Genomic DNA, 15,384 nt, shown 5'->3' with positions numbered 1-15,384 from the left:
ACTTCTGTTTTTCAAATAAACATAACCAAGCTGGATATGTCAACAACAGAATTTGCTATATTAAATGAGACAGTACCTCCATGAAACCCGGTTCTGCTGTATGTTTTTGGGAGAAAAGTACCAAATCTGTTAAAAATTAGCAAAGATAAATATATATTTTAAATGTTGTTTCAATGAGGATATGATTCTTTTGCAAATCAGATCTTAGATGTGTTTTGTTAGCCAGGTACTGTATGTGTATAGCAAGTGTTACTAAGTGATTACCTGATGACACTTCCAAAATATCAAAGGGGAAAAAGCTCTAACCGCTATGCATTAATTAGCTTACAAACCTGATTGTATACAACAGTGAGGCGAAATGAATGTAATTTCCTCTCAGGAAACACAGAATAAAAAAACCACAAGAACATATCATTTCATATACCAGTGTCCAGTATACCTCTTCCAAATAGTGGTTTCAGTTTTATCAATGAATTTGTTTACCACTTGCTAATGAAAAACTCTCATTTAATTCATGAACTTCATGCTCACTAATGATTGTCAGAAAGAATTGTATATAAATATTTGAAATGATTTCTTTTAGGGAGGGGGAACAGTGGCTAAAAATGAGAAGTGTACTAAGGCAGAAAGTCCTGAAACCCAAAGATGTGGCTGTTTTCTCTGGAGAAGTCAATGAAGTAATCACAGATTTAATTAAGAGAATCCATGTTCTCAGGAGTCAAGAGGAAGATGGGGAAACAGTGACCAATGTTAACAATCTTTTCTTCAAGTATTCCATGGAAGGTGAGAGACAGACCATATAATATATGGAAAGAAAATGAAAGTTAAACCATATTAAACTATAAATAGTCATTTTTATCAAAAACTTCCACTGCCACACTCAAGCAAACTTAAAAAATAGAGGTTGTGAAACTACAAATGCTGCACTTAAGCAGTGCCTTGTGTTAAGGGTCCCTTGCCATTGAGGTTCCTGCCTGTAGACAAAGTGTAAATCCAAGGTCCTAACCACTTGTAATCATCCAAAATCGTATGGTACTTTTCACAAGTTTAGTGGTGTTAAGTTTCAATATTCTTGCCAAATTCCAGGCCAAGGAGTCACATTTGGCTTACCTAAATTCTGCTGAAGTTTCAACAGAAGTATTTTGATTCAGTGCCTACCTGTGGGGTGCTTACACTTTTTTTCAGAAATATCTGGATACTGGTCGAGACAAAGATACTTGACTAGATAGAGCTCTGGTCCGATCAAACATAGTTATTCTGACATTCTTATATAACTGTTATGAAATATTGTTTTTGTGTATTTAAACATTTGTTTTCTTCCTTTCCCAAAATATCTGATTTTTCAGCAGCAGGTGAATTAAATTATTTTTTTATTTAGTTTGTTAATATTATTTTCAGGGCCCTACCAAATTCACAGTCCATTTTCATCAATGTCACAGTTATAGGATTTAAAAAATAACACATTTCATGGTCTTGGATATTTAAAGCTGAAATTTCATGGTGTTATAAGAGTAGGAGTCATGATCAGTGTTTCCTGTAAGCTGAGTACTTGGGGGGCATGTGTTTCTTCTCCTGGAGATGCACATCCACACATGCCTTGGTGCACATACCAATGTTTATTCTATCCATTGGTGGACAAAATTAGAGGGAACACTGGTTGTGACCCAAAAAGGGACTGTGGTAGAGTACACAAGGTTACTGGGGGCAGAGTTTTGCCACTCTTACTTCTGCACTGTTGCCTCAGACCTGGCTGTACACCACCATCATCTGCCACTCTCTGGCCACTCATCTTTGAAGGCAGCAGTGCAGAAGAAAGCATGGCATGGTATTGCCACTGTTACTTCTGCACTGCTGCTGGTAGTGTGGTGCCTTCAGAACTGGGTGCCCTTCTATCAGCTGCTGTTCAGTAGTCACCTAGCTCCGAAGGCAGCGCAGAAAAAGGGAGGCAAAATCCCAAGCCCATTACTTAGCACCTCACCACCAATTCCCTGTTGGGTCAGGACCCTCAGTTTGAGAAACACTGGTCTCCACCATGAAATCTGTATACTACAGGGTACAAGTGTACAACACCACCAGATTTCGTGCATCTTCCACAATTTGTTACACTTTTTGGCGGGGCCCTAATTGTTAGGTTTTTTTTAAAGTTTCATGTGGTCCTTTAACTGATACTGTATAAACTATATAAAGAAGGGCGTGAGCGAATATCTTTTATTGGACCAAGTTCTGTTGCTGAGAGACAAGCTTATGAGCTTACACAGAGCTCTGTGAGTCTGGGAAACATAAGAGTGTCACAGCTAAATACAGGATGGAACTGATTATTTATCTTAAAGCAGTTATCGCATATTTCCAGAGACCATTCTGTGGTCTGTTAACACACCTTTAAGCCAGAGGACTTGGTGGGGGAAGCAGCTGGGAAGATGTTGTTACCAGATTATAGTTTTGTTTTTTGGGGGGGTGTCTATTATGACAATATCTCAGTTCTATCTGACAAAGTTAAGAATTTAAACTTCCTAGCTTAACTTTTGAAAATGGTTAGCTGGTTTCCCTTGAGGATGAAAACTGATAGGTCAGCGATGGAGTGATCACCTTTTGAATGGTGTTTGCTCACAGGTGCTAGGTTTTTTTTGTCTTTTGTTGTTCTCTGGTGTGAATTAATTCAAGAGTGTAATGACTGTCTGGTTTCAACCACATCGTTTCTGTTGGAGCACTAAGTGCAGTAGATGAAGTACACCACAAGTTGTGATAAGCATGAATAGGACCTATGGATCTTTAAAGGTGTGTGTCAGGGGTGTCAATCATTGTAGTGGTGAAGGTATGTTTGTATGTTTTAGATCTGTTGTTCTGGCAGGGTCTGATGCTCCTTTGATGTGATGTGTCCTGGTCTATGTGGAGCTTGTTTCCAAGCTCATCATCAGAGAGATTGGAAGTATCAGGAGTCCAGAAGAGAGAGTTCAGGAAAGACTTATTTCAGGATAGGGTCCCCATCCAGTATTTGGTATAAATTCCGGAGTGGGTGGTGGGTGACAAATACGTTACATCTACATAGAGTGATCTGTCAGCAGAAGTTACTGTAGGAAGATATCTTTCAACAAATCTTCTGTCGACAGATCACAGCCACACAGCAAAACAGATCGCTCTTTCGATTTGCTCTATCGACTAAGAGAGGCCAGACTGCCTGGCTGTGCTTTTTACAGAATGGCCAACCAGAAACACAGCAGACAGGGCTGCTCTGTGACCTGGAAGCCCTGTCTGTCAACAGAGGGCCCCCCGGGGCATCCGCACAGTTTTTTGTCAACAGCTTCTGTCAACAGAGGCATTCTGCCTTGTGGAGGAAGGCAGAAGGCTGTTGACAGAGGTGCCACGTTCTGTTACTGGTATGTCGACAGAATGCATTTTTAGTGTGGATGTTCCGCAAAAGCTTCTAGTGTAGCTGTAGGGATGTGTGCTTGGAGGGTTTTTTAGTTTTGCATTCTCTTAGAATATTTGGGTGGCCTGTTTTATGAGGCAATGTGCTTCTCTGATGGAGTGTGTTTGGTGAAGGTAGTTTTGAGTATGTTGAGGTGTGTATCCTGGACCTTCGCATCGCATTCTGTGGTACCTGATTGCCTGGTTGTAAATAACAGATTTCTTCATGTCTTTGGGCTACTTACTAGATCCAGGAAGGTAGGAGTCATGACGCAGGGGTTTCTTGTACTGTTGTACAATTCTTGTACAATTGTCTGTAGGATTACATAATCGAAGCTGATTGTGGTGTCCTGAAAGTTTGATGCTAGTCTGGGAGTGTTCCAGAAAGAGTTTAACGAATGGGGTGGTGACAGCTGAAGTAGTGGTAGAAATCTATAAGTGAGTTTAAGTCATGTGTCCAAAGAATGACAGTATCCTTGGCGGCATGGTTTGTAAGTCCAGTAATTCTTCAATGTGTCTGATGAAAATGTTGGCATACGAGGCATCTCTCCTAGTAACCATGGTTGTTCCATGTTTTGATTGAAGTTTTTGTTGTGAAATGTGAAATTGTTATGGGTGACAATGAAATGGAAGAGTTTGGTAGTGTGTTTGGAGTGGCTATATGAGGGTTGTCCTTTGTCTTGTAAATATTTTGAGCAGACTGTCATTAGAGGGATGTTGGTATGTAGGTAGCGCCCTACCAAATTCACATTCTATTTTAATCAATTTTATGGTTATAGGATTTAAAATTAGTAATCTTCTTGATTTCAGCTATTTAAATCTTAAATGTCATGGTGTTGTAATTGTAGGGGTCCTGACCCAAAAAGGAGTTGTATAGGGGAGAGTCAAAAGATTATAATAGGGGGGAGTAGTGATACTGCTACCCTTCCAGCAATGGCTGGTCAGGAATACAGTTCTAAAGGCAGAGCCACTGCCAGCAGCAGTGCAGAAGTAAAGGTGGCATAGTATGATATTGCCTCCCTTACTTCTGCACCACTGAAGCTGCAGCGCTACCTTCAGAGCTGAACACCCAGCCAACAGCCACTGCTCTCCAGCCACCCAGCTCTGAAAGCAGTGCAGAAGAGTGGTAATACTGGAGTTCCCTTCCAATAACCTTGTTACTCCTCTGCAACTTCTTTTTGAGCATATTATGAATGGGAGCTTCAAAGGAAAGCCTAAACTTACCTGGAGACCTAGAAAAGGTTAAACTAACCTGCCTGTAAGGGAGGAGATTTGGGGGAAAGTGATTAAGAGGCAGTAGGAGCTAGAGTTAAAAAATCAAACTTGAAACTGAATCACAGCAGCATTTCTCCTTTGTTATTAAAAACAGAGAGAGGAAAGGGGGAAGGAATAAGCTCTTATAGAACAGATCCCTGGGGCTCATCAGAAAGTATGACTAGGGAAATGTTTAGGTAGTTGCATAAGGTTTATGTTTTTCATTGTTCAGGGGGTTGGAAATTATGTTTCAGCTAGTTATTTGTTCCTTTTGTTCTCTCCTGTAACCAAGATCCTCATCTGGGGAAAAATCCCTGTTTGGCTTTAATTCCAGTGTTTTTAACACTATGTCATTTACAATGCTTGCAAAGATAGTGTTGTTTTAATAATAAAAGTGGTTTGTTTTTTTTCGGTTAACAAGTGTTGATTGATCATTTGTGTCATACAGAGGCTTAAAGCTATATGCATGGATGCAGACATGTTACCGGAGAGCTCACTGCTCCGTACATGGTTTTTGTTTTTTTGTTGGATGCTCTTGTTATTTCTTTCCAACGCCTTGGGAAAAGAAGCTTGGGGGTTTTGTTCTCAGGGAAGAGATTCCAAGCTATTTCTTTCTTGGAAAAGGGGAATTTTTACAGTCAGTGGTGGCAGCTCCTGATTGATTTCAGGGGAGACTGAAGTCAGGAAAAGTTTTCTGTCTCTGGGAATTGCAGTGACAGGGTCTAGTAGTGTTTTTATTTGACTAACCAGCCCCCATTACCTGCATTCGAAGTGCCAGGGTGAGGAATCAGCTGTGACAGAGCAAGACTCTGAATTTGAGGAATGGCATACTCCCTGTAAAATCTGTCTAGTTATCATATATGGAAAGCACACAAAACACTAGCTTTCATAGGAGGAGATCAGATTTCATGGTCTGTGATGCACTTTCTTGGCCATGAATTTGGTAGGGCTCATTGTATAGAGAAGTGACATCCATAGTGACAATAACTGTGTTTTAAGTTAAGTTGTTAGTACTGCAGAGTTTGTGGAGGAAGTTGGTTGTGTCTTGGAGGAAACTGGTCATGTGTGTGATGAATGGTTTGAGGATGGTTTCTAAAAGTTCTAATTTTCCTTGGAACCCCTGTTGTAATGGGTTAGGGTAGTGGGAGTTTTTGGCTGGTTAGTTCCAGTATCAAAAAAGGTGAAGAGTTTTTGAGAAAGCAGGATCCTGAGACTGACAGTCCCCAGGAACAATGGGAGGAGACCAGCCCTCCAGATCAGCCTAATCACCAGGATGGGCAGGCCAATGAGAGAGTGAGGAGTCTGGGGAGAGTCCTGTACTCCATGTCCACTAAATTTCCTGGCTCAGACTGAGTGAGGCCGAGCTCAGAAGACATGTGCGCCAGCTGAGCTAGGAGGAGAGCCATGCCAGCCAGAGAGAGCCAGAGATGCAGCCCAGCAGAGAGCCATGCATAGAGAAGAGCTGCAGCCAGAGACCCTGAGCCATAGCACAGGGAGTAGAGTCTGATTCACAGCCAGAGTGCAGATCCATGCTGAGAGTGGGGTGACATCCACAGAGCCAGAGGGGCAAGAGATGCAGATGAGAACCTGGAGACAGCACAGCAGAGAGAGGAGCCAGGGCTGGAGCATGCTGGGGCTGGGTATAGTGAGCTGCAGGGAAGGCTCTGGGTCGAGGCCCAGCACAGGGAGACTCCACCCGACAAGATCAGGGAGGTCTCTGGGTACTGGACTTGTGAGCAGTGCAGATCATTTCGCTGGCTCATATCACCATGGTGGAGTCTAAGCCAGGAAAGTTCCCCACTGTAGCAGGACTATTCCCTCACTTACACTGTGGACAGATATGGTGTGTCTGCGTGGATTCCTTTCTTTGTGTATCTTGAGAGGCATTTGAAGGTATGGTCTCTAAGGCTGGTTCATGGAGGATGAGTTTATAGAGTTTCATAGAATCCTAGAACAGTAGAACTGGAAGGGACCTTGAGAGTTCATTGAATCCAGTCCCCTGCCCTCAAAGCAGGATCAAGCACCATCTAGACCATCTCCGACAGATACCTATTTAACCTGCTCTTAAATATGTCCAGTGATGGAGATTCCACAACCTCCCTAGGCAATTTATTCCAGTGCTTAACCACCTGACACTTAGGAATTGTTCCCTAATGTCCAACCTAAACCTCCTTTGCTGCAGTTTAAGCCCATTGCTCTTTGTCCTATCCTTAGAGGCCAAGGAGAACAATTTCTTCCTCGTCCGTGTTACCCTCTTTTAGGTACTTCTTGAAAAGGATTTGGTGATGTCCTTAAATTCCTGGGAAAATTGAGGTGTAGAGTTGTCCTTAAGTTCTGTGAGAACTAGTTTTATAAATATTACAAGATTTATTCTCTCACATAAGACCCATCTCATTTATATAAAAGCTCTCTTGTAAGCACTGTAAAGTACTGTATGTCTCCCTGATGCTTAAAGTATTGGCACTCTTTGCTCAGAACTAGCTGAGTCATTGAGCTTTGTAACCACATCCTTCGCTGCTGGCTATGAAACCACAGTCTCAGATGGCTGACTACTTCATAAGATAATCTGGGTTTGTGCCAGCTAAATGCCAGCTGTCTTAAAGCAATTTAGACTTTTGAGCAACAATCCCCTCTAATGGATAAGTGAATCAAACTTCTCTGTGTCCTTCTGAATTTTCATCCTTATCCTCTATCCTGCACATTCTTACTTTGGATCTAAGTTGATTATATAAATTATTTACATTGTGAAATAATTTAGACCTAGGATTTCATTCACCTTAAATGCTCATTTATGATATTTTATCTATTTTTGTCAACATTATTTCAGTGCTGATCATTTTAGCAGAAACATCCAGATATAGAGGTCTATTGGTTAAGAATGCTGAGGTGAATGGGACATTTCATGCTTTCACAGCTATTGTTCTACTGAGTCTCCAGACAGCCTGAAACAATAGATCATTGATTAAACTTGGTTCAGATCTTCCAGGTTTTCTTCACAATGATAAGGATGAGAAACATTTTTTGAATTAAAGCTCATTCTGGAGCAATCTATTCAATAAGAAGTATGAATTTGGTTATAGTAATATTTTATGTTTCTTGAAAGCTGTAGTTATGAGTCCACAGAAAAGGTGTGTGTGTGTGTGTGTGTGTTTTGATATTTTACTTTCGTTTAAAGAAAATAAGAAGATATATACACAAGTCAGATTAGGGACCCAACTTTTAACAAGTAGATGAAGGAGATGCTGAATTTATTTCTTTTATCACAGAAAGGACATGTAAGGAGCTCATTTAGTCTACCCTCTGTTTTAAAGGGACTGTATTATCCAAGCTCATCCCCAGGAAGTGCTTGAAAACTAATTAACCATGTTTTTGCAGACTTGGTTCTGTTCCTTTACCTTTTAATTCTGTACCATAAATAGCTTTAAAAATGAAGGGATTCTAATTCTGTGACTTTTCTTCTGTGCAGGTGTGGCAACTATTTTGTATGAATCCCGACTGGGCTGCCTGGAAAACAACATCCCACAGAAGACTGTGGAATACATTGAAGCTCTGGAGTTGATGTTTAGCATGTTTAAGACCACTATGTATGCAGGGGCAATTCCCAAATGGCTTCGCCCATTTATTCCAAAACCCTGGAGAGAGTTCTGCAGATCATGGGATGGACTGTTCAAATTTAGTAAGCCTGAATAATATAAAAGTTCAATTTTATCACTGTAGCTGCCTAAATAGTATTTAAATAGAGTTTGTTGCATGTATACGCTAAAGTTATAGTCAGGCCCGCTGATGGGTGCAGGGGGGAGGGGCAGTTGCTCTGGGTCCCAGCAATTCAAAAAGGCCCGGGACTCCAGCTGCCACAATAGCAGCAGCAGCCAGAACCCTGGTCCCTTTAAATCCTTTCTGAGCCCTGCTGTGCTCCAGGTGACTGTGAGGACTGCCTGGTTGTGGGGAGTATGGCCATGCTCTGGGCAGCGCTAAGGGCTGGCTGTCCCTTCTAAGGCCCCAGTACTGTCCCTTCCAGGAGTGTGGAGCCACCTCTCCCCATGTTGCCAGGGGTCTGGCAAGTCTGTCAGCCCTACTGCATATAGCAACAAGCTGGGGAAGAGGAATAAAAATCAGAGTAATATGCAGTGTGACATATTAAGGGATTATTTAGGGTAATTCAGCAACAGAAACTTGATGAACATTTGGGCTACATGCAAGAAAGAATTTCTTCTCAATGAGATCTACTGGACTGTGGTGCAGTAATATTTTAGAGTAGCGGTGGAAGCCACACTGGGACAGCTGAAATTAGACAGAGCAGACCATGAGGAAAAGTATTCTAGGAAACAATCCTTTATTGGATTACACAGCCCAACAGATCTTTTCCAATGCTTGTTTCTATGAAATCATGCTTCTTTTATGGGAGTTGGAGGTAGAAAGAGCAGATGTGAGACTAACTTTTATTTGTTTTGTTACCCCATTTGTCCAGCCACCCTGTTTGTCTGTCTTGTTCAACTTTATCTTACTTTCTACATAAACTCTGAGCTCTCTCAGGGAGGAACTGTTCTTTTTATTTGTGTATACATTGCCTACCACAGTGGGTGTCTTGGTGCTGGTACAGTACATATACAACATTGTCAGCTTATAGAGAAAACTGAATCATAAATTATCTGGAAAAGGGTAAATGGTGAGGGGAAAGATTTTACACATAATACAAAATTATTCAAGGTAGTTAAGTCCAAAGGAGTCTGCAAAGTATAACAAAGGGTTTATCTCACAAAACTGGGTGTGTGAATTTCATCTGGCATTTTGTAGTACATTGATAAAGGTAAACCAATACATACTGGGAAACACATTCACAGCTGTAAGTGATGGGCTATAAATTAGCTGTCACCATACAAGAATGATCTGGGAGTCATCTTGGATAGTCCTTTGAGACAATCCACTGACTATGCATAGGTTGTCAAAAAAGATAAAAGAATGCTAGGAACCATTAGGAAAGGGATAGATAATAAGACAGTAAAGATCCATAAAGCCACTATATAAATCCATGGTACATACAAACCTTGAACATCTGTGTGATGTTCTGGTCATACTTTCTCAAGAAAGATGTATTAGAAATAGCAAACGTACAGAGAAGAGCAACAAAAATCATTAAGCATATGGAGCAGCTTTCATAAGAGGAGACATTTAAAAGACACAGACTTCTCAGCTTGGAAGATAAGTTAGCAGGTGGTGATGTGATAGAGGTCTATAAAAACATGAACGGTATGGAGAAAGTGAAAAAGAAAATGTTATTTACTTATTCATATAGCATAAGAATTAGGAGACACCCAATGAAATTAATAGGCAGCATGTTGAAAACAAACAAAAGGAAATACTTCTTCATGTAAGGCACAGTCAGCCTTTGGAAATGATTGCCAGGAGATGGTGTGAAGGCCAAAACTATAAATGGGTTCAAAAAAGAATAAAACAAGTTAATGGAGGACTGGTCCATCAAAGGGTATTAGCCAACATAGGAAGGGATACAACGCTATGCTCTGGGCCTCCCTACACCGCTGACAGCCAAGTATAGTTGTCTGGGGCTCAGTGGGGTGGGGGCTCTGCATGGGCAGCTAGGTAGGAGGTCCAGGTGTAAGAGGCTAGACATTGTCAGGGTGAGGGTTCAATTGGGCCTGCTTAACAGAGAAGCCCGGCTGTGGCCAAGGGAGGCGTTGCATGCCTGCAATTCCCCTATTGCTTTTTTTCCCCCCATCAAATATCCCACCCCTGCTGCCCCATTCCTCTCCCCCTTCCCTGTTCTGCCTCTCTTCCTTCCCCATTCCCTCATTTGCCCTCCTGCTTAACCAGCCTCACCTTGGACACTCACTCTTGCATACAAAACAAGATACTCTACACGTGCAAAAGGGGAACATGAGTGGCACTAGGACCTAGGAAGCAGCATTCAGCTGCAGAGTCAGAAGCAGCCTCTTTAAGCTGGGCGAGCTCTGTGCTTACTGAAATGATGGAAGCAGTGAAAGGTAACCTTGTATGTTCCTCATGCTCCACCTCTGTTTAGTTAGGCATTTGCCCCCTCCCCCCCACCAAAAAATTGCATCCTTAATTGTTCCCCTGCCCATATGGCTTCTCTTTGCTTCTGTGCTCTTTTCTGATATTGCACAGACCCACAGAATTTCCCCAAGAATAAGTATGCAGTGTGCAGCGGCAGTCAGTAAAGCAAAAAAGGATGTTAGGATTATTAAAAAAGGGGTAGAGAATAAGACGAAGAATATCATACTTCCCCTATATAAAACTATGGTACGCCCACATCTTGAGTACTGCGTGCAGATGTGGTCTCCTCATCTCAAAAAAGATATACTGGCATTAGAAAAAGTTCAGAAAAGGGCAACTAAAATGATTAAGGGTTTGGAAAAGGTCTCATATGAGGAGAGGCTAGAGGGACTGGGACTTTTCAGTCTAGAAAAGAGGAGATTGAGGGGCGATGTGATAGAGGTATATAAAATCGTGAATGGTGTGGAGAAAGTGAATATTGAAAAGTTATTTACTTGTTCCCATAATATATGAACTAGAGGACACCAAATGAAGTTAATGGGTAGTAGGTTCAAAACTAATAAAAGAAAATTTTTCTTCACACAGTGCACAGTCAACCTGTGGAACTCCTTGCCGGAGGAGGCTGTGAAGGCCAGCACTCTAACAGAGTTTAAAAAAGAGCTTGATAAATTTTTGGAGGCTAGGTCCGTAAATGGCTATTAGCCAAGGGTAAAGTATGGTGCCCCTAGCCTTTAGTAAAAGGCTGGAGACAGATGGCAGGAGACAAATCGCTTGATCATTGTCTTCGGTTCACCTCCTCTGGGGCACCTGGCACTGGCCACTGTCGGCAGACAGGATACTGGGCTGGATGGACCTTTGGTCTGACCCTGTATGACCGTTCTTATGTTCTTAATTACAGATGTGCAAAGTCTATCAGGAGATCAACTCCAAACCCCTAATGCTATAAAACTGTTCCCTTTGATACATTTTTCAGTTGTGTTGAGGATTCACTTGTTGAGGGTTCTATCATTTTTCCTTCCAAAAACAACTCCGTTCCAAAAACAACCAACCAGCTCTCTCCTGTGCAAACCTCTGACTAATATTAAATAGCAACTGAACAATAACAGAACTCAAACTCTTTGTTTTCAGCTTTCTTTGTCACATTACTTCTTTTCTGCAGTAGCACCTGCTGTGAAAAGGGAATTAAATCAAAGTCGCATGTGTGGGGTCTTCACGCAAGAATATGCCAATTATGGGTCTTTTTAATGTGAGGTCAGCACCTGACCAATCTTTGGGGTGGTTTAAGCATTGTGGTGTGACTTCTTCTTTAGTGTCACTTACCTGTATAATGCTGTGTTTATAAACACTGAAGGATAATTTGGAAAGGAGGGAGAAAAAGGACTGAACAATGAGTAGGGGATTTTTTTTTTTTAATTTTAAAAAGGTCAAATCCACGTTGACAACAAGATAAAGGACATTCAGTCCCAATTGGACCAAGGAAAAGAAGTAAAAGGTGGGCTACTCACCTATCTCCTAATGAGTAAAGAGCTTACAGTGGAAGAGATCTATGCCAATATGACTGAAATGCTTCTGGCAGGAGTAGACACAGTAAGCATATTATTATATCAATTTCTGTTTGAAAAATTTGATTGCTATATAAATCCACTTGGTTTGCATAGTGCTAAATAAAGGTTTTTCTATGTCATAAATTGCACGTATGACTTATGGAATCATTGTGATGATAGAAAATGTTATAGTTCATATAGTTCAACCAGTGACACAAAACACATTCTCTAGTGCAATTTAATTTGGACCGTGGTAAATGGTGGGGCTTCCACCATTTCCTATGGGGCATTACTTCACAGTCTAATAGACATATGTATGTATTTGTTATTTTTCTTAAATTCCATTTTCTATGTTGAGTATGGATTAAATGTGTGTTGTCCTTTCAGAAAGACAAATAGGCAAAACTACTGAGGGTCTTTATTTAAAAAAAAGAATTGCTATATTTAAAGCTTGCTAATGGATTTTGATATCTGAACAATTAATCATTGAGAAACATTATAGATAAGACACAGGGCCTCTGTTAAAGTCCCTTTGCACCACTACAGAATCACAGAATCATAGGGCTGGAAGGGACCTTAGGAAGTCATCTAGTCCAGCCCCCTGCTTCAAGCAGGATCAACCCCCACTAAGTCGTCCCAGCCAGGACCTTGTACAGCTGGGACTTAAAAACCTTGAGGGATGGAGAATCCACCACCTCTCTAGGCAGCACATTCCAATGCTTTACCACCCTTCTGGTGAAGCAGTTTTTCCTAATATATAATCTATACCTCTCCCTTTTCAACTTCAGGCCATTGCTCCTTGTTCTGCAATCTGACACCACTGAGAACAGTTTCTCACCCTCCTCTTTAGCGCGTCCCTTCAGTAAGTTGAAGGCTGCTATTAAATCACCCCTAAGTCTTCTCTTCTGTAGACTAAACAAGCCCAAATCCCTCAGCCGTCCTCATAGGTCTTGTGCTCCAGCCCCTTAATCATTTTTGTTGCCCTCTGCTGAGCCTGCTCCCGCAAATCCACATCCTTTTTATACTGGGGGCCCCAAAACTGGACACAATATTCAAGATGTGGCCTCACCAGTGCCAAATAGAGGGGAATAACTACTTCTCTAGATCTGCTTGAAATGCTCCTCAGTATGCTGTTAGTTTGAAACAGGAAGGGACCTCACCAAGCCCAGTCCCCTGCCCTCTTGGCAAGACCAAGCACCATCCCTGACATCTATTTGTCCCAACCGCTAAATGGCCTCCTCAAGGATAGAGCTCACAACCATAAGTTTAGCAGGCCAATATTCAAACCACTGGGCTATCCCTCCACCCCTGAGATCAGTGGAATCTGAGAGCAGGTGTAAAGGGGATGATGTGCAGTCACTAGCATGGAGGAAGTCTGAACCCTGTGCCATCTTTCTGCCACCCTCTGGGCATAGGGGGGCATGATGGGTCTGAGTGGGAGGGTTTTCCAAGGCAGGGATGGGCCATGATGGAACCTGCACGGGGCAGCAACACTAGACTATGATGTACATAATGCCTAAGGAGCTATTCTAGACAGTCCATGTTGGAACATCTTGATGGGCTAAAGATTGGGGTAGCATAAAGGTGGTTTTTTGCACTCCCTTTGCCTTACCTGCCTCATGGCATGGGCTCAGCACAGCTGAGAATTTTATCCCATGATTGGGGTCACCCACAGATATAACAAGTTTTGTGGTAGAGATCTAATTAGCAAGCTTTTTGGAAGAAGCCTAGAAAGGTTTGAGGAGTATATACAAACCCATATAAGCTTTTTTGTCAGTTACCTTGAAATAAAAATTGAGCTCATTTGCTGCTAGTTGGATTTAGCTTTATCTGGCCGTGTGAGCACAGTGGAGGGATTTGGGGTGGTTGGGAAATAAAAAAAAGTTTATTAACCCCCAGGTAAAACATGTGTGCAAAGGCTTATTTCTGCACTGAGAATTACTCCATTGATTTAAGTTTTCCAGAGGCTTATGAACTTGGTGAGCTTGTGGTTTGTTTGTAATTTTTTTTTTTATAAAACACAATTTGTTCATCCCATTTAGTTTTTTCAGAGCCCTGATCTTCCATTCTGAAAGGGCAGTGTACTAGTTCATAACAACAGAGGCTCTGTTTGCATTTGCACAGCTTTCTCAGCTGGCAATGATTACTTCACAGGAGAAACCTATGGTTTTGGCTTTGCCTCCTTTTAATACCTGGTAGAAATGGAGGGAGCCCTCTTTCTTCACCGGTAACATTTCAGATTTTGTTAGATGATGCAAACTGAAAGCGCTCACAAGGATTATTAAAGACTTTGAATAAATTTGTAAAGCTGTTATTTGGCTTTCAAGCATCTTAGCTGTTGTATTACAGAGCCCATTTTAAAGAGGATGTGAAGGAGTTGGGAACCTGAGAGGAAACACTGTTTATATCACAATAACCCCTGTGTGTAGTTTGGCACAGCTGTTAGCCTCTCAGAGAGGAGCAGCCCAGAACTGAATTCTAGGGAAGAATATAATTGGGATGAAAAGCTAAAAGGAGGACTCTTGGGGCATGTCTGCCCTGCAGTGTAAACCCAGGGTTTGGCCTCTGGCTCAGGCCTAACCTCCCTGCTATCTACACAAAAATTGTGCTGACCCAGGGCTCTGACCCAGAGTCAGCCACAGGAGTAGAGAGTTGGAGCCTGAGTCCAGCTGGGCCCCGTGATTCAAGCCCTATTGTTTTGCAGTGTAGATGCAGCCCAACTAAATTTACACACAGGAATTCCTCACAAAGTACTACACAGCCCCACCAACTGACTTTCTTTGGTCATAGGACAGTCCTTTGGTGGACAATCAAGTTTTCTCATGCTGCTCCATAACAAGGAGCCAGAGTATCCACATTTTGGGAGGGCACAAGGAAGTCAGGATTCCGGTTGGTCTTGCACTTGCACAATGCAGTATAGAGAGTAGAGCCCCCAGATTGGGACCCAGGTTTCAACAATTCCTAATTCGGGATTACAAATGAGTGTGGATATTCAAGACCTAAGTAAACAAACCCCTGGTCTGCTAATTCAGTTTCTAGTAACCCTAGGCTTACCTTGTGGAGTAGACACATCAGGAGACAGGATTTTTAGCATTGTGTGCCATTTTTGCGAGTAATCACAAACTGAAAAGGTTGTGGTCATATCAGATTT

General features: G+C 41.9%; 1 protein-coding gene across 1 annotated transcript in view; it reads left to right on the top strand.

Moving 5' to 3' along the window:
• The window catches only part of CYP27C1 (cytochrome P450 family 27 subfamily C member 1), a 39,686-nt gene that overhangs the window by 16,764 nt on the left and 7,538 nt on the right, over positions 1-15,384 (top strand). Inside the window, exons 3-5 of the mRNA XM_075001748.1 lie at positions 584-783; positions 8,126-8,335; positions 12,113-12,276. Coding sequence (XP_074857849.1) covers positions 584-783; positions 8,126-8,335; positions 12,113-12,276 — 574 coding nt within the window. The remainder of the gene's footprint in view (positions 1-583; positions 784-8,125; positions 8,336-12,112; positions 12,277-15,384) is intronic.

This window comes from Carettochelys insculpta, chromosome 8 (genome assembly GCF_033958435.1).
Source record: "Carettochelys insculpta isolate YL-2023 chromosome 8, ASM3395843v1, whole genome shotgun sequence".
NCBI lineage: Eukaryota > Metazoa > Chordata > Testudines > Carettochelyidae > Carettochelys > Carettochelys insculpta.
Note: the sequence above shows the minus strand (reverse complement) of the source record. Positions and strands in the feature narration are given on the sequence as shown.